Source organism: Salmo trutta, chromosome 21, assembly GCF_901001165.1.
Source record: "Salmo trutta chromosome 21, fSalTru1.1, whole genome shotgun sequence".
Taxonomy (NCBI): Eukaryota; Metazoa; Chordata; class Actinopteri; order Salmoniformes; family Salmonidae; genus Salmo; species Salmo trutta.
In genome coordinates this window covers 39,016,182-39,039,399 of record NC_042977.1, presented here as the reverse complement: position 1 = coordinate 39,039,399, position 23,218 = coordinate 39,016,182, and the positions used below count along the sequence as shown (strand labels likewise).

At 43.4% G+C, this 23,218-nt stretch overlaps 1 protein-coding gene across 1 annotated transcript; it reads left to right on the top strand.

The window, feature by feature from the left end:
* Positions 1-1,257: 1,257 nt before the first annotated feature.
* LOC115157394 (G-protein coupled receptor 35-like) lies at positions 1,258-22,244 on the top strand. The gene is made up of 3 exons (XM_029705603.1): positions 1,258-1,402; positions 1,773-1,826; positions 21,263-22,244. Exon 3 carries the CDS (start codon positions 21,269-21,271, stop codon positions 22,127-22,129), a length of 861 nt encoding a protein of 286 aa, XP_029561463.1. The 5' UTR covers positions 1,258-1,402; positions 1,773-1,826; positions 21,263-21,268; the 3' UTR covers positions 22,130-22,244.
* Positions 22,245-23,218: the final 974 nt, after the last annotated feature.

Sequence of the window (23,218 nt, the reverse complement as noted above, 5' to 3'; positions counted from 1 at the left end):
ATGAAAATGCAAATCAATTTATAACATTTTTGACATGCGTTTTTCTGGATTTTTGTTGTTGTTATTCTGTCTCTCACTGTTCAAATAAACCTACCATTAAAATTATAGACTGATAATTTCTTTGTCAGAGGGCAAACATAGAAAATCAGCAGGGGGTCAAATACTATTTTCCCTCGCTGTAGCCTCACTATTGTTATTTTACTGCTGCTCTTTAATTGTTGTTACTGTTATTTTTATCTATTTTTTACTTCACACTTATTTTTTCTTAATACTGCATTGTTGGTTAAGGGCTTGTAAGTAAGCATTTCTTTCACTGTAAGGTCTACAACTGTTGTATTCGGCGCATGTGACATACAATTTGATTTGATCTTAGTCTTTACACTGAAATAGGTTCTGATAGTAGTGTTTTGAATGTATCACATTGGTGTGATCTCGGTTGTCACTAAGTTAGATTCATTTGATGTGTGTGTGTGTGTGTGTCTCATTTGTAAGCAGAGTTTCATTTTGAGCAGGGAGTACATGATTTTGATTGCTGTGTTTCATATTGCAAGATGTCGGTGGAGTTTGGGGAAATATGCTAACTGTTTTATGTTTTGTGTTTAGAGTTTTGAGTGCCTGAGATGTTGTTTCAGCAAACGTGTTTTGTGGGAAAAACTGTAATATAAACAACCTTGCTGTTGGGGATGATTGGGGCTGGATTTGACCTCTACCCTGGTCTCTCCGCTAACCTGTTTTTCCACTTCAACACTCCTGATGGAAATTGTCCCTTTAGGAGATATTGCATAAGACAAAAAGGAATGGAAGAAAAAGTCCTGAATGTGGAGAGGTGAAATGGTTGAGATGAAAATACAGCTTTGCAATATGTGACACATATTTTACCACGTCTTACATTTACATGTAGACCACCTAAACCCAAAAAACTGTTTCAGAGTGATTATTTCAACCATTTCAGTTTCATAGGAAAGAGTTCAGTCAAGTCACCTTTCACATCTGAAGATACTCTGGTGAAAGAACACCCTCCAAACCTCAGTACTTTCTTTATTGTGCTTGAACACAGAGAGCAGCCAGTACACTGCTAGCATGTGGTTTAGTCTTGGCCTAGTTATATAAGTCACACTCCCACTGCTGCCCTGTTGACATGGCAACAATGCTATCTCCGTGACAATAGAGAGAAGGGCTGATGTCTGGGGCCCTATCACATAATCACAAAGCTAAACATGCAAATTGAGCTACCCCAGATAGTCTTTTTATTTGACTGACATATACTTCCTCTATTAAAGTTTAGATAGAAACTACTTTACAGCCGCTTAAAAAGAGCATATAGCAATCATTGCATGTCAAATTTGAATTTACACCTGATTTTCGGCGCAATCTTCTAAATCAAGAAAAGTTCAATTGAGCGGTGAGTAATGATTGGGTTTAAACATTAAATTATGTGTAGGCCACAGACATGGAGAATATTTGATAAATGTCCAACTTCAATAACAATATATTGCAATAATCCAATGTATTGACAATATTTAGATAATCTGATGCCATTTATCAATAATGTTTTTTACAGTGCAAGACTGTAATGGTGAAAAAAATAGAAAGGGAAAATCTCTTAGTAGCTTTGCAGATGTACTACTCAGTTAGTGGTAACCCCCCAGGAATCAGTTCAATATAGAATTCTCTATTCCTTTTAACTCTAGATGCCTTGTTTGCCGTTTAACCTTGATACTGACAGAAATAAGTAAAAAAAACACTTATTCTAAAGCCATTTTCTTTGCAAGGAGTGAGATCGCATCAGTCACTGAGTGAGAAAGGAGAGTGGGAAATAACACAAGGTATGATTATGATTCTTTATATATGAGTGTCTGTCAAAATAAAGTATATTTTGTCAATGAGGAAGCACACTGTTGCTGTTGACCTGATGCACAGAAATACTCTGATTAGACGTGATTAGAGTATATTACTATGGGTGCATCTCAGTATAGGCTAGTCCCCAAGGCTTGCATTTTTTTGTTGTTGATACCCCTACTATGTTTTTTCACTTCTAATGTCTCCGCATTTATGAAATGGATTGTTGTGTAAAAATATTTGACTGCAAAAGTGGTATAATATCTAGATATTCTGACACAACCCCTAAACTCTAAAAGTGCATAATAATGCCTGGCTGTAGGAGGGTTGGGCCACATAAGCTCATGTAACCCAATATCGCAAGCTCTGATATCTCTAAAATGTGCAATACAAGTAATCAGTGGTTTGGCCAACATACACAAACAAACATTAGGATATTTTACTGCATCTTGGAAATACAGACCTGTAAACACAGAGATACAACAGATGGAAATATCAGCTATTAATATTTATGATGAATGTAAGCTTTTTTTTGGTAGCTGATTAACAACTTTCCAAGTCAAAAGTCCTTTCATTCAGTGGTGTGTGGTCCTGCCTGACAAAAAATACATACAGTTATATGTTTTTTGATGGTGTGGCTATTGTAAACTGCTCTAAGGAAAACAAGTGGGCTCAGATATCGAAACTATATTTTTTGGGGTCCAAGGTTCCTTGAATGATTTTAATATTTTTAGCCTATACTCAGTGGTGGAAAAAGTATTCAATTGTCATACCTGAATAAAAGTAAAGATACCTTAATAGAAAATGGCTCAAGTAAATGGAGTTGCTAAAATGTACTTAAGTATCAAAAGTAAAAGTATAAACCATTTCAAATTCTTTATATTATGCAAACCAGACGGCACAATGTTCTTGTTATTTTATTGACGGATAGCCAGGGGCACACTAACACTCAGACATCATTTACAAACGAAGCATTTGTGTTGAGTGAGTCCCTCAGATAAAAGGCAAAAAGGATGACCAGGGATGTTCTCTTGAAGTGTGTGATTTGGACCATTTTTCTGTCAGGCTAAACGCATGTGGTAAGAAGTGCATGATTTTCTTTAGGAATGTAGTGAAGTAAAAGTAAAAGTTGACAAAAATATAAATAGTAGAGTACAGATACTCCAAAAAACAACATTAGTAGTACTTTAAAGTATTTTTATTTAAGTACTTTACACCACTGCCCCTACTCTTGCAATTTAGTCAGGGAGTCAGCACAGATTATTTTTGATGCCAGCCTGGATTATGCCTCAAATCCAAGATGGCGTCCAAAATCCAATATGGCTGCCATAATACCATTTGATAGAGGTCAAATCACGTGCAAATATGAATTTTGTAGATGAGAGTAATTTTTTTAATGTCCGTAAAGACTGTTTTGGTGTAAATCAGTTGTATTTTGAATCCATTATGGCCAACATAATTACACTCAGACACCTTTTATTTATTTTATTTAACCTTTATTTAACTAGGTCTTCGCCTGCATATAAAATGCCCTGATTTATTTTGTATCCTCTCCCCTGTAGCTATTCCCCAGGTTGTTGCTGTAAATGAGAATGTGTTCTCAGTCAACTTACCTGGTAAAATAAGGATTAAATAAATAAATAAAATAGCTTTTGGTATAACTAGGATTATGAGTGGTACTGCCATGCCTCTGTTGTGTTTGAATAGCTGAAGCCAACTAGCTTTTCAATGTGTGTTCATGTTGTCCGCTACACAAGCACATAGTAGCGTAACCAAGTTACAGGAAACCTGTAATACAACAGTCAGCCACTCTAGTAGTGTATGTGTACAGCTCTAACATTTGCCCTCTTTTCCCCACTGAAACTAAGTGTGTGAGGTTGATTCCAAGTCTTTGAGGTGACCAGAACATTAGTGTGTCCTATCAGGGTGAGGAGAAAAAGTAGCCAGTAGTGACTGTAGTTCTGGGGCCTAACCTGGTTGCACAGCTAACTGGTCATTCTGGGGTAGTGGTTGTAGTTCTGGGGTCTAATCAGGTTGAACAGCTAACTGGTCATTCTGGGGTAGTGGTTGTAGTTCTGGGGTCTAATCAGGTTGAACAGCTAACTGGTCATTCTGGGGTAGTGGTTGTAGTTCTGGGGTCTAATCAGGTTGAACAGCTAACTGGTCATTCTGGGGTAGTGGTTGTAGTTCTGGGGCCTAATCAGGTTGAACAGCTAACTGGTCATTCTGGGGTAGTGGTTGTAGTTCTGGGGTCTAATCAGGTTGAACAGCTAACTGGTCATTCTGGGGTAGTGGTTGTAGTTCTGGGGTCTAATCAGGTTGAACAGCTAACTGGTCATTCTGGGGTAGTGGTTGTAGTTCTGGGGTCTAATCAGGTTGAACAGCTAGCTGGTCATTCTGGGGTAGTGGTTGTAGTTCTGGGGCCTAATCAGGTTGAACAGCTAACTGGTCATTCTGGGGTAGTGGTTGTAGTTCTGGGGCCTAATCAGGTTGAACAGCTAACTGGTCATTCTGGGGTAGTGGTTGTAGTTCTGGGGTCTAATCAAGTTGAACAGCTAACTGGTCATTCTGGGGTAGTGGTTGTAGTTCTGGGGTCTAATCAGGTTGAACAGCTAGCTGGTCATTCTGGGGTAGTGGTTGTAGTTCTGGGGTCTAATCAGGTTGAATAGCTAGCTGGTCATTCTGGGGTAGTGGTTGTAGTTCTGGGGCCTGATCAGGTTGAACAGCTAGCTGGTCATTCTGGGGTAGTGGTTGTATTTCTGGGGCCTGATCAGGTTGAACAGCTAACTGGTCATTCTGGGGTAGTGGTTGTAGTTCTGGGGCCTAATCAGGTTGAATAGCTAGCTGGTCATTCTGGGGTAGTGGTTGTAGTTCTGGGGCCTGATCAGGTTGAACAGCTAGCTGGTCATTCTGGGGTAGTTGTTGTAGTTCTGGGGCCTGATCAGGTTGAACAGCTAGCTGGTCATTCTGGGGTAGTGGTTGTAGTTCTGGGGCCTGATCAGGTTGAACAGCTAGCTGGTCATTCTGGGGTAGTGGTTGTAGTTCTGGGGCCTAATCAGGTTGAACAGCTAACTGGTCATTCTGGGGTAGTGGTTGTAGTTCTGGGGTCTAATCAGGTTGAACAGCTAGCTGGTCATTCTGGGGTCGTGGTGGTATTTCTGGGGCCTGACCATGATGCACAACTAGCTGGTCATTCTGGGCAAGCTGCAGCGACAAGGGCTGTTTCCTTCCTGTATGACCGGCGCGGTATTGGGGCTGTGCTGGTGATCAGTTTCCATTTCTACAGCAGTTGGGAGCAGGCCCTCAGCACATTAAGCTTGCATGCCAATGAGACCCATTGACTAACTGGAATGTTATCTCAGCCTGAATGATGCTGGGGATACGCCAGTAGTGGAATGGTTGGTTGTCTGGTTGTCAAGGAGAGTCTGTGAAAGGGCTGTCTCAAACAGACCGGCTCTTAGATATTTCCAACACTTAATTGACCTGTAGTTGGAGTTTTCTATATTGAATGTGACAAAAAGTTCAGCTGGTCACATCCTACATATTCCTTTATATTCCTCTTGAAGTCGGGTAGGATGATTATTTGGCTGATATTAACAGTGGGTAGTTCGCTGTGATTACGGTCTGGGGCAGACCCAGCAGGAGATGAGGCGGGTGACAGAACCTGTGAGGGTGACCTCAGGTTACCGAGCGGTTACTTAGAGTAAGTCATGGACTATTTGTATTTATCTTTATGGATCCCCAAGGCAGCAGTTACTCTGCCTGGGGTCCAGCAAAAATAAGGCAGTTTATACACTTTTAAAAACATTACAATACATTCACAGATTTCACAACACACTGTGTGCCCCCCGGTTCCCTACTCCACCACTACCACATATCTACAGTACTAAATCCATGTGTACGTGTGTATATAGTGCGTATGTTATCGTGTGGGTGGGTGTATATGCATATGTTCATGCCTATGTTTGTGTTGCTTCACAATCCCCGCTGTTCCATAAGGTGTATTTTTATTTGTTTCTTAAATCTAATTGTACTGCTTGCATCCGTTACTTGATGTGGAATAGAGTTCCATGTAGTCATGGCTCTATGTAGTACTGTGCGCCTCCCATTGTCTGTTCTGGACCTGGGGACTGTGACTGGACCTCTTGTGGCAAGTATTGTGGGGTATACATGGGTGCCCGAGCTGTGTGCCAGTAGTTTAGACAGACAGCTCAGGTGCATTCAACATGTCAATACCTCTCACAAATGCAAGTAGTGATGAAGTCAATCTCTCTTCCACTTTGAGCCAGGAGAGATTTGACATGCATATAATTAATATTAGCTATCTGTGTACATCCAAGGGCCAGCTGTGCTGCCCTGTTCTTAGCCAATTGCAATTTCCCTATGTCCTTTTTTGTGGCACCTGACCACACGACTGAACAGTAGTTCAGGTGTGACAAAACTAAGGCCTATAGGACCCATCTTGTTGATAGTGTTGTTAAGAAGATAGAGCAGTGCTTTATTATGGACAGACTTTTCCCCATCTTAGCTACTGTTGTATCAATATGTTTTGACCATGACAGTTTACAATCTAGGGTTATTCCAAGCAGTTTAGTCACCTCAACTTGCTCAATTTCCACATGATTTATTACAAGACTTAGTTGAGGTTTAGGGTTTAGAGAATGATTTGTCCCAAATACAATGCTTTTAGTTTTAGACATACTTATTCCTTGCCACCCACTCTGAAACTAACTGCAACTCTTTGTTAAGTGTTGCAGTCATTTCAGTCACTGTAGTAGCTGACATGTATAGTGTTGAGTCATCCGCATACATAGACACTCTGGCTTTACTCAAAGTCAGTGGAAGGTCATTAGTAAACATTGAAAAAAGTAATGGGCCTAGAAAGCTGCCCTGGGGAATTTCGGATTCTACCTGGATTATGTTGGAGAGGCTTCCATTAAAGAACACCCTCTGTGTTCTGTTAGCCAGGTAACTCTTTATCCACTATATGACAGGGGGTGAAAGCTATAACACATACATTTTTCCAGCAGAAGACTATGATCTAATGTCTAAAGCCACACTGAAGTCTAACAAAACAGCAACCACAATATTTTTATCATCAGTTTCTCTCAGCCAATCATCAGTCATTTGTGTAAGTGCTGTGCTTGTTGAATGTCCTTCCCTATAAGCAGGCTGAAAGTTTGTTGTCAATTGGTTTACTGTAAAACAGCATTGTATCTGGTCAAAAACAGTTTTTTCCAAAAGTTTACTAAGGGTTGGTAACAGGCTGATTGGTCTGCTATTTTAGCCAGTAAAGATGGCAATATTGTCCTCAGTAATTTTACATCCAAGTTGTCAGACCCAGGTGGCTTGTCATTGTTGATAGACAACAATCCTTTTTTCACCTCTTTCACACTCAATTTACGGAATTCTAAATTACAATGCTTGTCTTTCATAAGTGTCAGCGTTTGTTGCTGGCATGCCATGCCTAAGTTTGCTAATCTTGCCAATGAAAAAATCATTAAAGTAGTTGGCAATATCAGTTGGTTTTGTGATTCAATGAATGATGGAGCTGAGTTTGCCTTTTTTCCCAAAATTTCATTTAAGGTGCTCAAAAGCTTTTTACTGTCATTTTTATTTAATTTCAGCTTTGTTTCATAGTGTAGATTCTTTTTCTTTTTATTCAGATTAGTCACATGATTTCTCAATTTGCAATACATATGCCAATTGGTTGTGCAGCCAGACCTATTTGCCATTCCTTTTGCCTCATCCCTCTCATCCCTCTCAACCATACAATTGTTCAATTCCTCATCAATCCACAGGGATTTAACAGTTTTAACAGTTATTTTCTTAAATGGTCGCCTCGCTTCGCGTTCTTGTTTTTTATGTATTATTTTTGACATTGTTACCCCAGGAAATCTTAAGTATTATTACATACAGCTGGGAAGAACTATTGGATATAAGAGCAACGTCAACTTACCAACATTATGACCAGGAAAATGACTTTCCCGAAGCGGATCCTCTGTTCGGACCACCACTCAGGACAATGGATCTGATCCCATTAGGCGACCCAAAACAACGGCGCCACAGAAGGGGCAGACGGAGCGGTCTTCTGGTCAGGCTCCGTAGACAGGCACATCGCTCACCGCTCCCGAGTATACCACTCGCCAATATCCAGTCTCTTGACAACAAGGTAGACGAAATTCGAGCAAGGGTAGCATTCCAGAGACATCAGAGATTGTAACATTCTCTGTTTCACGGAAACATGGCTCACTAGGGATATGTTGTCAGAGTCGGTACAGCCACCCGGTTTCTTCACGCATCACACCGACAGAAACAAATATATCTCTGGTAAGAAGAAGGGTGGGGGTGTATGCCTTATGATTAACGATTCGTAGTGTAATCATAACAACATACAGGAACTCAAGTCCTTTTGTTCACCTGACCTAGAATTCTTTACTATCAAATGTCGACTGCATTATCTATGAAGAGAATTCTCTTAGATTATAATCAGAGCCGTATATATCCACCCCAAGCAGACACCTCGATGGCCCTGAAAGGACTTCACCGGACTCTATGTAAACTGGAAACCATATATCCTGAGGTTGCATTTATTGTAGCTGGGGATTTTAACAAAGCTAATCTGAAAACAAGGCTCCCTAAATTTTATCAGCATATCGAATGTGCGACTCGAGCTGGCAGCATTCTGGACCATTGCTACTCTAACTCCCACAACGCATACAAAGCCCTCCCCTGCCCTCCTTTTGGCAAATCTGACCACGACTCCATTTTGTTGCTCCCAGCCTATAGACAGAAACTAAAACAGGAAACGCCCGTGCTCAGGTCTGCTCAACGCTTGTCCAAACAATCAGATTCCACGCTTCAAGATTGCTTTGATCACGTGGACTGGGATATGTATGTTCTGGATAGCCTCAGACAACAACATTGATGTATACGCTGACTCGGTGAGCGAGTTTATTAGCAAGTGCATCGGTGATGTTGTACCCTTGGTGACTATGAAAACCTTCCCTAACCAGATACCATGGATTGATGGCAGCATTCGCGCAAAACTGAAAGCTCGAACCACTGCTTTTAATCATGGCAAGGTGACCGGAAACATGACAGAATACAAACAGTGTAGCTATTCCCTCCGCAAGGCAATCAATCAAGCTAAGCGTCAGTATAGAGACAAAGTAGAGTCACAATTCAATGGCTCAAACATGAGATGTATGTGGCAGGGTCTACAGTCAATCACGGACTACAAAAAGAAAACCAGCCCCGTCGCGGACACCGACGTCTTGCTCCCAGACAAATTAAACAATTCTTTGCTCGCTTTGAGGACAATACAGTGCCACTGACATGGCCCGCTACCAAAACCTGCGGGCTCTCCTTCACCGTGGCCAACGTGAGTAAAACATGTAAACGTGTTAGCCCTCGCAAGGCTGCCGGCCCAGACGGCATCCCTAGCTGCGTCCTCAGAGTATGCGCAGACCAGCTGGCTGGTGTGTTTACGGACATATTAAATCAATCCCTATCCCAGTCTGCTGTGCCCACATGCTTCAATGGGCCACCATTGTTCCTGTTCTCAAGAAAGCTAAGGTAACTGAGCTAAACGACTATCGCCCAATAGCACTCACTTTTGTCATCATGAAGTGCTTTGAGAGACTAGTCAAGGATCATATCACCTCCCCCCTACCTGATACCTTAGACACACTCCAATTTGCTTACCGCCCCAATAGGTCCACAGACGACACAATCGCAATCACACTGCACACTGCCCTAACCCATCTGGACAAGAGGAATACCTATGTCAGAATGCTGTTCATCGACTACAGCTCAGCATTTAACATCATAGTACCCTCCAAACTCGTCATTAAGCTCGAGACCCTGGGTCTCGACCCCACCCTGTGCAACTGGGTCCTGGACTTTCTGACGGGCCGGGTGGTGAGGGTAGGAAACAACATCTCCACCCTGCAGATCCTCAACACTGGGACCCCACAAGTGTGCGTTCTCAGCCCTCTCCTGTACTTCCTGTTCACCCATGACTGCGTGGCCATGCATGCCTACAACTCAATCATCAAGTTTGCAAGACAATCAAGACACTACAGTGGTAGGCTTGATTACCAACAATGACGAGATGGCCTACAGGGAGGAGGTGAGGGCCCTCGGAGTGTGGTGTAAGGAAAGTAACCTCACACTCAACATCAACAAAACAAAGGAGATGATCGTGGACTTCAGGAAACAGCAGAGTGACTGCGGGCCGTCTCAGGAGGTTCCGGACTGCGGGCTGTCTCAGGAGGTTCCGGACTGCGGGCCGTCTCAGGAGGTTCTGGACTGCGGGCCATCTCAAGAGGTTCCGGACTGTAGGCCGTCGCTGAAGGCTCCATGCCATGGATCATCACTGCAGGCTCCGCGCCATGGATCACCACTGGAGGCTTTGTGCCATGGATCATGCCTACAGGCTCCGGGCCATGGATCATCCCTACAGGCTTCTTGCCATGGATTATCCCTACAGGCTCCGGGCCATGGATCATGCCTACAGGCTTCGTGCCATGGATCATCACTGGAGGCTTCGGACCATGGATCATCACTGGAGGCTTCTTACGTGGAGCCGGAACAGGTCTCACCGGACTGGGGAGCGTTGCTGGAGGCTCCGGACGGGGGACGTCGCCTGAAGCTCTGGACTGGGAACTGTCGCCGGAAGCTCTGGACTGGGAAGACACACTGGAGGCCTGATGCGTGGGGCTGGCACAGGTGGCGCCAGACTAGTAACACGCACCTCAGGGTGAGTGCGAGGAGCAGGAACAGGACACACAGGACTGGGCAGGTGCACTAGAGACCTGATGCGTGGGGCTGGCACAGGTGGCTCCAGACTGGTGACACACACCCCCCCCCCCCCCCCCAATTTGTTTTGGGGGCTGCCTCTCGTGCTTCCCTCATTGCCGTGCTCTCGCTGCCTCCACCTGTTCCCATGGGAGGTGATTTTCTCCTGCCCCTAATTCCTCCAAAGCCCTGGATATACTCCTTATCTCCTCAAAAGTCCACTGGTCCATACCACGCTGCTTGGTTATATTGTGGTGGGAGATTCTGTCACTGTTGTCGTAGGAAGGAGCGGACCAAAGTGCAGCATGTGTGTCGTTCCACATTTTATTTTCACTGTGAAACTATGCAATACATATAAATAAACTGAATAACAAAACAACAAACCGTGACGCAGAGGTGAAACATACACTAACTCAAAGACAATCTCCCACAAACCCAGGTGGGAAAAACACCTACTTAAGTATGATCTCCAATTAGAGACAACGAGGACCAGCTGCCTCTAATTGGAGATCATCCCAAACAAAACCCAACATAGAAATACAAAACTAGAACATAACAACATAGAAAAATGTAACTAGAAAAAAACCCTGTCACGCCCTGACCTACTCTACCATAGAAAATAACAGCTTCCTATGGTCAGGACGTGACAGCATGCTTATTAGTAACTGGAATCATCAATTTCATAAATGTGTCAAGTGCAGTGTCTGTTTGCTGCTCATTACCACAGACTACCACATATTCTTTACATCAACAGCATAGGAATCACTACAAAACTTATAGGAACTTTGGTTTTCCTTGATATGGTTACTATATTGTGATCACTACATCCGATGGATCTGGATACTGCTTTCAAGCAAATTTCTGCAGCGTTAGTCAAGATGTGATCAATACATGTTGATGATTTCATTCCTGTGCTGTTTGTAACTACTCTGGTACGTTGACTGATAACCTGAACCAAGTTGCAGTTACTGTTTACAGTTTGAAGCTTCTTCTTGAGTGGGCAGCTTGATGAAAGACAGTCAATATTTAAATCACCCAGAAAATATACCTCTCTGTTGATATCACATACATGATCACATTTTTCACACATGTTAATTAGCACTTGGTGGTCTATAGCAGATGAACCTGTAGCCATATTAATTCAACAGTATTTAACATGAGATCCTGTCTAACCTTTACAGGAATGTGGTTCTGAATATAAAAAGCATCACCTCCACCATCAGCATTTCTATCTTTCCTGTAAATGTTATAACCTTGTATTACTACAACTGTATCATTAATGTTATTATCTAAGTGAAAGTCAGAGAGTCAGAATATGAATGTCCTCTGTCCACGCTGCCAGATCATAACCTCTGCTCATTCTGTTTGCTCTGACTCTGGTCCCATGTCTCCAGTCCCATGTCTCGTCAGTCTTGCTACCCTGTCCTGGACCCCCCCCCCCCACTCTACTACTTCCTTGGATTCCTTTCCCGACCTGCTTACCCAGCCTCAACTCCCCTCGCTCCAGCCTCAGCCTCAGCCTCAGCACCTGGCTCCCTGCAACCCGCCCAAGCTTTCCCTGGCCTGCACCCCTTCTTCCCCCTGTTTGTCAATAAATACCTTGCTTACCTCATCCCAGTCTCCTCGTCTGAGTCTGCTCTTGGGTTCACCTGCTCCGCTCCGTGTAACAACAGGGACAGATATGATGGGTCTTTTGTTAGTGTCTAGCAGAGAGTCAATCAGCTCTTTAAAATACAGTTTCAACTGTTCAGTGCTACCCTTCATAATGTCATTAATAAAAACCACATGGACTACGATAGAATTGATTTCCATGTCCTGATGTAGTACATTCGGAAGCAGCTTAGTAATGTCATTTACTCAAGCTCCAGGATAGGACATTGTTTTTGCACCAGGAACAGTCACATTTCTTACCATGGTGCTGCCCAAAATCACTATGAAGTGTTGTTGATGAGGGACTCCACACATATACATTTGAAGAAGATCTGAGCTTTGATGGAAAGAGGTTGCAGAGGTGGTGGAACTGATCAAGCATGGTGCACAAAGACCACTATCTCACAGTCAATCCCCAGCCACCATACACGATTGCTTATAGCATTTTTAAGTTTGATCATCCAAAGGGGCCTCATGTTTTCTATAGATTGCATGATGTCCTTGTAGGGAGTTGGGATTACTGTGCAGTTTCCCAGACCAATGCATGAGTCACCCCAGAATGAGAGCTCGTACTTTACATGCAGTTCAGTTCAGGTGTCACATGGGCTGGCCAGCCTTGGGTGATAGCAAAATAGGTACATACAGCATCTCTTGACTTATTCCCCATTTTGTTGTGTTAAAGCCTGGATTTAAAATGGATTCAATAGATTTGTTCCTCACCCATCTACACATATAATTTACATAAGTATTCATACCCCTGAGTCATCATTTTGGAGAAGCACCTTTAGTGGCAGTTACAGCTGTGAGTCTTTCTGGGTAAATCTCTAAGAGTTTTGCACACCTGAATTGTACAATATTTGCCTATTATTCTTTTCAAAATTCTTCAAGCTCTGTCAAGTTGATTGTTGATCATTTCTAAAAAGTTATTTTCAAGTCTTGCCATATATTTTTATGCCAATTTAAGTCAAAACTGTAACTAGTCCACTTAGGAACATTTAATGTAGTCTTGGTAATCAACTCCACTGTAGATTTGGCATTGTATTTTAGGTTATTGTCCTGCTGAAAGGTGAATTTGTCTCCTAGTGTCTGATAAAAAGCAGACGGAACCAGATTTTCCTCTAGGATTTTTCCTGTGCTTATAGCTGTATTTTTATACTAAGAAGCTCCCTTGCCAACGACAAGCATAACCATAACATTATGTAGCCACCACAATGGGGCAGCAGCCTAGTGGTTAGAGTGTTGGGCTAGTAACCGAAAAGTTGCAAGTTCTAATCCCTGAGCTGACAAGGCACAAACGTAGCCATATTTTTTGGGGGGGATGCCTCCTGGTCTCCTCTAGCTCCCTTAGTTTGTCGTTCATCACTCCAAGTCCATCCTACTCCCTGGTGCTCCAAACCCCGCTGCTTGGTCTTCGTTTGGTGGGTAGTTCTGTCAGGTGCATCGTAAAAAGTGGACCAAAACGCAGCGGGTATATGAATACTCATCTTCTTTTATTAGAAGGAAACCAAAACAAAACACTTATACAAAAACAACGACGAAAAACAGTCCTGTAAGGCTACACAGCTATACATGGAACATACCCACAAACACAGTGACAAAAAACCCCTACTTAAATATGGCCTCCAATTAGAAGCAACGAAGAACAGCTGCTGCCAATTGAAGGCCAAACAAACCTGAACATAGAAATAGACTAAATATACATTCAAACATAGAAATAGACAACAGAACATTACCCAAAAACCCAAGACACATAAATCAAACACACCCCTGCCACGTCCTGACCATGCTATAATAACAAAATGACCCCTTACTGGTCAGGACGTGACAATGAGGTTGAAGGAATTGTCCATCGAGCGCAGAGACAGGATTGTGTCGAGGAACAGATCTGGGGAAGGGTACCAAAACATTTCTGCAGCATTGAAGGTCCCCAAGAACACAGTGGCCTCCATCATTCTTAAATTAAAGAAATTTGAAAAACTGAGCAATGGGGGTTGAAGGGCCTTGGTCAGGGAGGTGATCAAGAATCCAATGGTCTCTCTGACAGAGCTCCAGAGTTTGTCTGTGGAGATGGGAAAACCTTCTAGAAGGACAACCATTTCTGCAGCACTCCACCAATAAGGCCTTTATGGTAGAGTGGCCAGACGGATGCCACTCCTCAGTAAAAGCCACATGACAGCCCACTTGGAGTTTGCCAAAAGGCACCTAAAGGACTCTCAGACCATAAGAAACAAGATTCTCTGGTCAGATGAAACCTAGATTGAACGTTTTGGCCTGAATGCCATGCTCCACGTCTGGAGGAAACCTGGTACCATCCCTACGGTGAAGCATGGTGGTGGCAGCATCATGCTGTGGGGATGTTTTTCAGCGGCAGGAACTGGGAGACTAGTCAGGATCGAGTGAAAAATGAACGGAGCAAAGTACAGAGAGATCTTTGATGAAAACCTGCTCCAGAGCACACAGGACCTCAGACTAGGGGGAAGGTTTACCTTCCAACAGGACATTGACCCTAGGCACACTGCCAAGACAATGCAAGAGTGTCTGCGGGACAAGTCTCTGAACGTCCTTGAGTGGCCAGTCAGAGCCCAGACTTGAACCTGATCGAACATCTCTGGAGAGACCTGAAAATAGCTGTGCAGTGATGCTCCCCATCAAACCTGACAGAACTTGAGAGGATCTGCAGAGAACAATGGGAGAAACTCTCAAATGCAGGTGTGGCAAGCTTGTAGCGTCATACTCAAGAAGACACGAGGCTGTAATCGCTGCCAAAGGTGCTTCAACAAAATACTGAGAAAAGGGTCTGAATACTTATGTAAATGTAATATTTCAGTTTTTTATTTAATACATTTGCAAACATTTCTAAAAACCTGTTTTTGCTTTGTTATTATTGGGCATTGTGTGTAGATTGATGAGGGGATTTAAAAAAAAATCTATTTTAGAATAAGGCTGTAACGTAGCCTTCCCTGTAGCTCAGTTGGTAGAGCATGGTGTTTGCAACACCAGGGTTGTGGGTTCGATTCCCACGGGGGGCCAGCACAGAAAAATAATGTATGAAATGAAATGAAATGTATGCATTCACTACTGTAAGTCGCTCTGGATAAGGGCGTCTGCTAAATGACTAAAATGTAAATGTAAAAAATGTAATGTTATATTTTCCAATTTGTAAGTCGCTCTGGATAAGAGCGTCTGCTAAATGACTTAAATGTAAATGTAAATGTAACAAAATGTGGAGTAAGTCAAGGGGTCTGAATACTTTCCGAATGTACTGAAGTTGAATTGGACCAACATACTATTGAGTTCATGCCATAAGTAAAGTAAACAAATCTGAAACATGTCTCTCAATTAAAACATGTACACTGAGTGTAGAACATTTTAGGAACACCAACTCTTTCTATGACAGGTGAATCCAGGTGAAAGCCAAGATCCTTTATTGATGTCACCTGTAAAATCCACTTCAATCAAATGAAATCAAACTTTATTTGTCACATGTGCCAAATAGAACAGGTATAGACCTTACCGTGAAATGCTTACTTACAAGCCCTTAACCAACAGTGCAGTTCAAGAAAGAGTTAAGAAAATATTTACCAAATAAACTAAAGTAAGAAATAATAAAAAGAAACACAATATAATAACAATAACGAGGCTATATACAGGGGGTACCGGTATCGAGTCAATGTGCGGGGGTACAGGTTAGTTGAGGTAATTTGTACATGTAGGTAGGGGTGAAGTGACTATGTATAGATAATAAACAGCGAGAAGCAGCAGTGTAAAAAATAAATGGGGGGGTGACAATGTAAATATTCCGGTGGCCATTTGATTAATTGTTCAGCAGTCTTATGGCTTTGGGGTAAGCCTTTTGGTCCTAGACTTGGAGCTCCATTATCGCTTGCAGTGCGGTAGCAGAGAAAGCAGTCTATGACTTGGGTGACTGGAGTCTTTGACAATTTTTTGGGCTTTCCTCTGACACCGCCTAGTATATAGGTCCTGGATGGCAGGAAGCTTGGCCCCAATGATGTACTAGGCCGTTCGCACTACCCTCTGTAGAGCCTTACGGGCAGATGCCGAGCAGTTGCCATACCAGGCTATGATGCAACTGGTCAGGATGCTCTCAATGGTGCAGCTGCATAACTTTTTGAGGATCTGGGGACCCATGCCAAATCATTCCAGTCTCCTAAGGGGGAAAAGGTGTTATCGTGCCCTCTTTACGACTGTCTTGGTGTGTTTGAACCATGATAGTTCGTTGGTGATGTGGACACCAAGGAACTTGAAACTTACTGTCCCATCGATGTTAATGGGGGCCTGCTCGGCCCGCATTTTCCTGTAGTCCACGATCAGCTCCTTGTCTTTCTCACATTGAAGGAGAGGTTGTTGTCCTGGCACCACACTGCCAGGTCTTTGACCTCCTCCCTATAGGCTGTCTCATCGTTATGGTGGTCTGCTTGAAACATGTAGGTAAAATCAGACTCGGTCAGGGAGAGGTTGAAAATGTCAGTGAAGACACTTGCCAGTTGGTCCGGACATGCTCTGAGTACATGTCCAGGTAATCCGTCTGGCCCCCGCAACTTTGTGAATGTTGACCTGTTTAAAGGTCTTTCTCACATTGGCTACCGATGACCGTTATCACACAGTCGTCCAGAACAGCTGGTGCTCTCATGCATGCTTCTGTGTTGCTAGCCTCAAAGCGAGCATAAAAAGCTTTTAGCTCGTCTAGTAGGCTCGCAACACTTGGCAGCTCGCGGCTTAGTTTCCCTTTGAAGTCCGTAATAGTTTTCAAGCCCTGCCACATCCGACGAGCGTCACAGCCAGTGTAGTGGGATTCAATCTTAATCCTGTATTGACACTTTGATTGTTTGATGGTTTATCTGAGGGCATAGGATTTCTTATAAGCATCCGGAATAGTGTCCTGCTTCTTGAAAGCTGCAACTCTGGCTTTTAGCTCGATGTGGATGTTGCCTATAATCCATGGCTTCTGGTTGGGATATGTACGTACAGTCACTGTGGGGATGACATCGTCTATGCACTTATTGATGAAGCCGATGACTGAGGTGTTATACTCCTCAATGCCATTTGATGAATCCCGGAACATATTCCAGTCTGTGCTAGCAAAACAGTCCTGTAGCTTAGCATACGCGTCATCTGACCACTTCTGTATTGAGCGAGTCACTGGTACTTCCTGCTTTAGTTTTTGCTTGTATACAGGAATCAAGAGGATTGAATTATGGTCAGAATCAGTGTGGACACAGGTTAAAAAATGATTTTTTAAGCCTTGAGACAATTGAGACATGGATTGTTTATGTGTGCCATTCAGAAGGTGAATGGGCAAGACAAAAGACTGAAGTGCCTTTGAACAGGGTATGGTAGTAGGTGCCAGGCTCAATGGTTTGAGTGTGTAAGGAACTGGAACGCTGCTGGGTTTTTCACGATCAACAGTTTCCCGTGTGTATCAAGAAGGGTCTACCACCCAAAGGACATCCAACCAACTTGACACAACTGTGGGAAGCATTGGAGTCAACATGGGCCGGCATCCCTGTGGAACGCTTTTGACACCTTGTAGAGTCCATGCCCCGGCAAATTGAGGTTGTTCTGAGGGCAAAAGGGGCTGAATCTCAATATTAGGAAGGTACTCCCAATGTTTTGTACACTCAGTGTATATACAGGGAAAGGGGATACCTCGTCAGTTGCACAACTGAATGCATTCAACCAAAATGTGTCTTCCACATTTAACCCAACCCCTCTGAATCAGAGAGGTGCGAGGGGCTGCTTTAATCAATGTCCACAGTGCCCAGGGAGTAGTTGTTGCAGAACGGCAGATTTTCTTTCCACATTGCCGGCTCAGGGATATGAACCAGGGACCTTGATGTTACTGGCACAACTGATTTTGGACGCCATAATGGATTATGAGTCAAATTTAGGGGAGCCCCCTAATATAATTGCAAGAGGCTGAACACATAAAGTATACAGAGGAACCTTTGACAAAAAATATATGACAGTTTTCACTGTCGAAGCCCACTTGTTTTCCTTAGAGACACGGAGGTCAATATCGGTCCGCTAATACAAGACTAGGTAAAGCCCAGTGCACTACTTTTGTGAAAACATTTTTACTTAATGTATTTGTATTTACCAGCATTTGTAAGTTCAATCTGATAATTATCTTTCAAAACAACACAAGTTATTTCTATGTGAAAACTGAAATGGTCTATTCATTCCTTTTACTAGACAATCTTATCCAGAGCAACATACATTAGTGAGTGTGTACATCATCATACTGGTCCCACATGGGAATCGAACCCACACCCCTCGCATTGCAAGCAGCATGCTCTACCAGCTGACCCACATCATCACAAACCACTTGATGTCTCAATGTACTCAATTACTGTATTGGTCATTGTTTTTCCATCATGATGATGGAAAGTCTACAGGTACTAACCTAGATGACCTGCCTATGTACAATACAGTAATGTACATTTACATTAAGTGGTTTATAAGGATGGTGAATTAATTCTGCACAAAAAGTGGTTGTTTTCAATGTTATTTGATCAAGAAAAATATTTAATTTGATGTAAATGTTTGAGGACAGGGTTTTGTTCTTTCTGGATTCCATTAGAATGACAGAATCACAGAGAAAGGGACATAGCAACAATTCTTACAATTCCAACTATTGAATCCTGCAAGATATTGTTATTCATTTTACAACCACTTGCTTTGCCAAAACAGAGATTCTGAAGTTTTTGCCCATGCTATAGACATCTATATCGGTCCACTAATGCAGGACTAGTAAAGGCCCAATGCACTACTTTTGTGGGAAAAAATATATAAAAAAAGATATTCATATTTTTTATTAATATATTTTTTATTCAGATTTATCAGGTGGTGCTGCAGCAACCTCAGCACCCCTACTTCCCGCAGCTATGGTGTTACGAACCGGCTCTGAGTTCGCAACAAAAGGGAGACAACGTGGAGACAAGGAGTATCAAAAATATATATTTATTAGATACCATAACTAGCACAACCAAAAACAAGGTGTCTGCATGGAGAGAGTCTCTCCAATGACTGTGGAAGAGGTGTCTTTATCCTGGGACACACCCGAGCCCAGGTGTTTCCCATCTAGCTGACGACCCTTCCAACTCCGCCCACTGGCATCCTAATAAGGAACAAGAGCAAAGAGAGAAAATACAGCAGACAGAGTGGGAGGGTCGTCACAATGGCCACAACATAAAAAACTGTATAACTGTATGTATTTTTGTCATGCAGGAACATACACCATTGAATGAGAGCCCACTTGACTTGTAAAGTTGTCCATTAATCAGATACCAAGAAGTAAAGCTTAGACTCATCATAAATATTCATTGTTGATATTTCCGCCTAATGTATCTACAGGCATTATTCTGCACGCTTTGGAAGAGGGGCGGGGGTCACAAGGCATTATTCTGCACGCTTTGGAAGAGGGGCTGGGGTCACAAGGCATTATTCTGCACGCTTTGGAAGAGGGGCTGGGGTCACAAGGCATTATTCTGCACGCTTTGGAAGAGGGGCTGGGGTCACAAGGCATTATTCTGCACGCTTTGGAAGAGGGGCTGGGGTCACAAGGCATTATTCTGCACGCTTTGGAAGAGGGGAGGGGGTCACAAGGCATTATTCTGCACGCTTTGGAAGAGGGGCTGGGGTCACAAGGCATTATTCTGCACGCTTTGGAAGAGGGGCTGGGGTCACAATGCATTATTCTGCACGCTTTGGAAGAGGGGCGGGGGTCACAAGGCATTATTCTGTACGCTTTGGAAGAGGGGAGGGGGTCACAAGGCATTATTCTGCACACTTTGGAAGAGGGGCTGGGGTCACAATGCATTATTCTGCACGCTTTGGAAGAGGGGCGGGGGTCACAAGGCATTATTCTGCACGCTTTGGAAGAGGGGCTGGGGTCACAAGGCATTATTCTGCACGCTTTGGAAGAGGGGCTGGGGTCACAAGGCATTATTCTGCACGCTTTGGAAGAGGGGCTGGGGTCACAAGGCATTATTCTGTACGCTTTGGAAGAGGGGAGGGGGTCACAAGGCATTATTCTGCACGCTTTGGAAGAGGGGCTGGGGTCACAAGGCATTATTCTGCACGCTTTGGAAGAGGGGCTGGGGTCACAAGGCATTATTCTGCACGCTTTGGAAGAGGGGCGGGGTCACAAGGCATTATTCTGTACGCTTTGGAAGAGGGGAGGGGGTCACAAGGCATTATTCTGCACACTTTGGAAGAGGGGCGGGGGTCACAAGGCATTATTCTGCACGCTTTGGAAGAGGGGCTGGGGTCACAAGGCATTATTCTGCACGCTTTGGAAGAGAGGCTGGGGTCACAAGCCATTATTCTGCACGCTTTGGAAGAGGGGCTGGGGTCACAAGGCATTATTCTGCACGCTTTGGAAGAGAGGCTGGGGTCACAAGGCATTATTCTGCACGCTTTGGAAGAGGGGCTGGGGTCACAAGGCATTATTCTGCACGCTTTGGAAGAGGGGCTGAGGTCACAAGGCATTATTCTGCACGCTTTGGAAGAGGGGCGGGGGTCACAATATCTGTAAATGTAATCTCTTTTGTAGTACAATATTTTTTTTACAACCATCCATTTGATAATTGGGAGACATTAGCGATGTGAAAAAACATGTTTGTGTTTTGTTCTACCTGGGGTAAGGGTATCTCAAAAACTCACACTCTTTTATAGGATTGGCCACTAGCCTAGTAGTCTCAAATGGATTTTATCCTTGTCTTCTGCACTAATCTGAAAAAAATACAAGAGGTGAACGCAATGTGGTGAAGGTTTTCCTCCAACTATTTCACATCAGACCAATTGAAGGACAGGTGAGGAGGGACAACTATTTCTGACTATGTAGATCAAGACCCATGATCAAGGACTTCCTTCTGCTTAAATCTTGTAAAAACCCATGTGACACAATGTTAAATTGTAATAGCTTGCCTGAGTCATGTCTTCTTCTCAGATAGCTATGTGTAACAACAACAATACCTGTGAAGTGGAGATCCTCCAAGCCGTGGGCTACCTTCCTGTGTTCCTGGTGGGCTTGCTACTCAACATGGCAGCTCTACGCGTCTTCCTTGCCAAACGAGCCATGTGGACCGACACACACATCTACATGCTGAACCTCGCAGCGGCCAACTGCTCCCTCGTGTTCTTCCTCCCCTTCCGCATCTACAACGCCTTCCACCATCTAGACAGAACACACTTCTGCACCTTCCTCATCTCCACACATTACATCAACATGTACGCCAGCATCCTCACCGTCACCGCCATCAGCATCCACCGCTACCTGGCGGTCAAGTACCCGTTCCACACCAGAACATGGCGGTCAAAGAAGGTGGCTGCAGTGGTGTGTGGGACCATATGGGTCACCGTAGTAACGATATGTGCCTGGTTCAGAAAAGACAACGATCCTCGTAAACTGGTTACGTGTTATGAAGTATCTCAAGAAAACACTTTGTCACTTGAGTTCCTTGTGGTTCTAGAGGTGCTGGGGTATCTTCTGCCAGTTCTGATTTTAGTGTTCTGTTCCACACAGACCATAAGGGTTCTAATGAAGGAGAAGGATGAGGACACCACTGTGGAGAAGAGGAACATCATTGGCATTGTAACAGCCAACCTGATCGTCTTTGTGGTCTGTTACACACCCATCCATCTTGGGTTTCTGCTGAGGTTCCTTTCCAAAAAAAATACATGGGATTCTTTAAAATTAGTGCGTGATTTTTGGCTGGTTTGTGAATGGATCGCTACCACAAACTGCTTCCTAGATTCCATTAGTTATTATTTTCTGTTGAAACAGTTTTATTTTGAAACAGCAGATCAGCAGTAAACACACACGACCGACAATGAGTCATCATACACCTCCCTTGATGTTCTACACTGCCACAATAATGTCATCATGTTTTTGCCAACATTTTTTTCATTAAAATAATCTATTAAATGGAGTGTGTGTGTGCAAGCGAGAGTACTTGCGTGCATGGGTGTGTTTGTGTGTGTGAGAGAGCGATAGATGTGTGTGTGTCTGTCCGTTTGTGGTTGTCAATGTAAACACATAATGAATGTACCATGAATGATATAAATAGACTATTTACATGGACATGACCTTTAGTTGACCTTTTAGATGGGCAAGATATTCTACTACAGCAGGTCTGGAGAGGCTTGTTTCAGTTTGCTCAGTAGGTGCTAAATTCTGTCTGTTATGTCATCAAAGCTGCAGTATAAACTGGATATCAAGCCAAGCCATAGAGCAGGGATGAACAGCTCAGCATCTTGAGGGTTCTATGTGTGGGGCTCGAACACATCTGAATAAACTAATTGCAGTCTAGAGACAACAAATGTACTGTAATTCATTGATTTTACTTAGAATGGTTAGTGTAGGGCTAGAGCAAAAGCCTGCACACATTATAGCCCCCTCAAGGATCAGAGTTGATCATCGCTGGCGTAAAGACATATTACTGTACTCATGTAAAACATAAAGGTGTGTAGACTGATTCAAGGAGCACTCTAACACAAAGGCAATGCCCCAGCTGTTAATGACATCACATCTGACAAGCAATGATTCACCACCCAATCACATAGGGTGTATGTAATTCAATAGGATAATGTGGCCTCCTCTACTGGTCTCTTTCAATGAATCTGCCTTGACCTTAAAACCCAGGATACATGAGAACGTGTTAGATTCCAACTGTGAGCTGTCCACTTCTTTCATATCGGTGCATCTGAAGGTAAAGAGATGAGAGGACGCCACGGTAGAACGCTGAGACACACCCATGGAGTTATTGGCTGAGTTCGAGAGGATCATAAACACAATGTATCATGGGTAAATTGTGACTAACTGACTGATCTACAAATAATTATCAGTCGTTATTTATGATGCAAGGTGATTTGTAGATCAGTCAGCCGGCAGTTGCCTGCAGTC

What these genes read in the sequence shown, in the direction of transcription:
- LOC115157394 (XM_029705603.1), top strand. Translation starts at nt 21,269, where the DNA reads ATGTGTAACAACAACAATACCTGTGAAGTGGAGATCCTCCAAGCCGTG.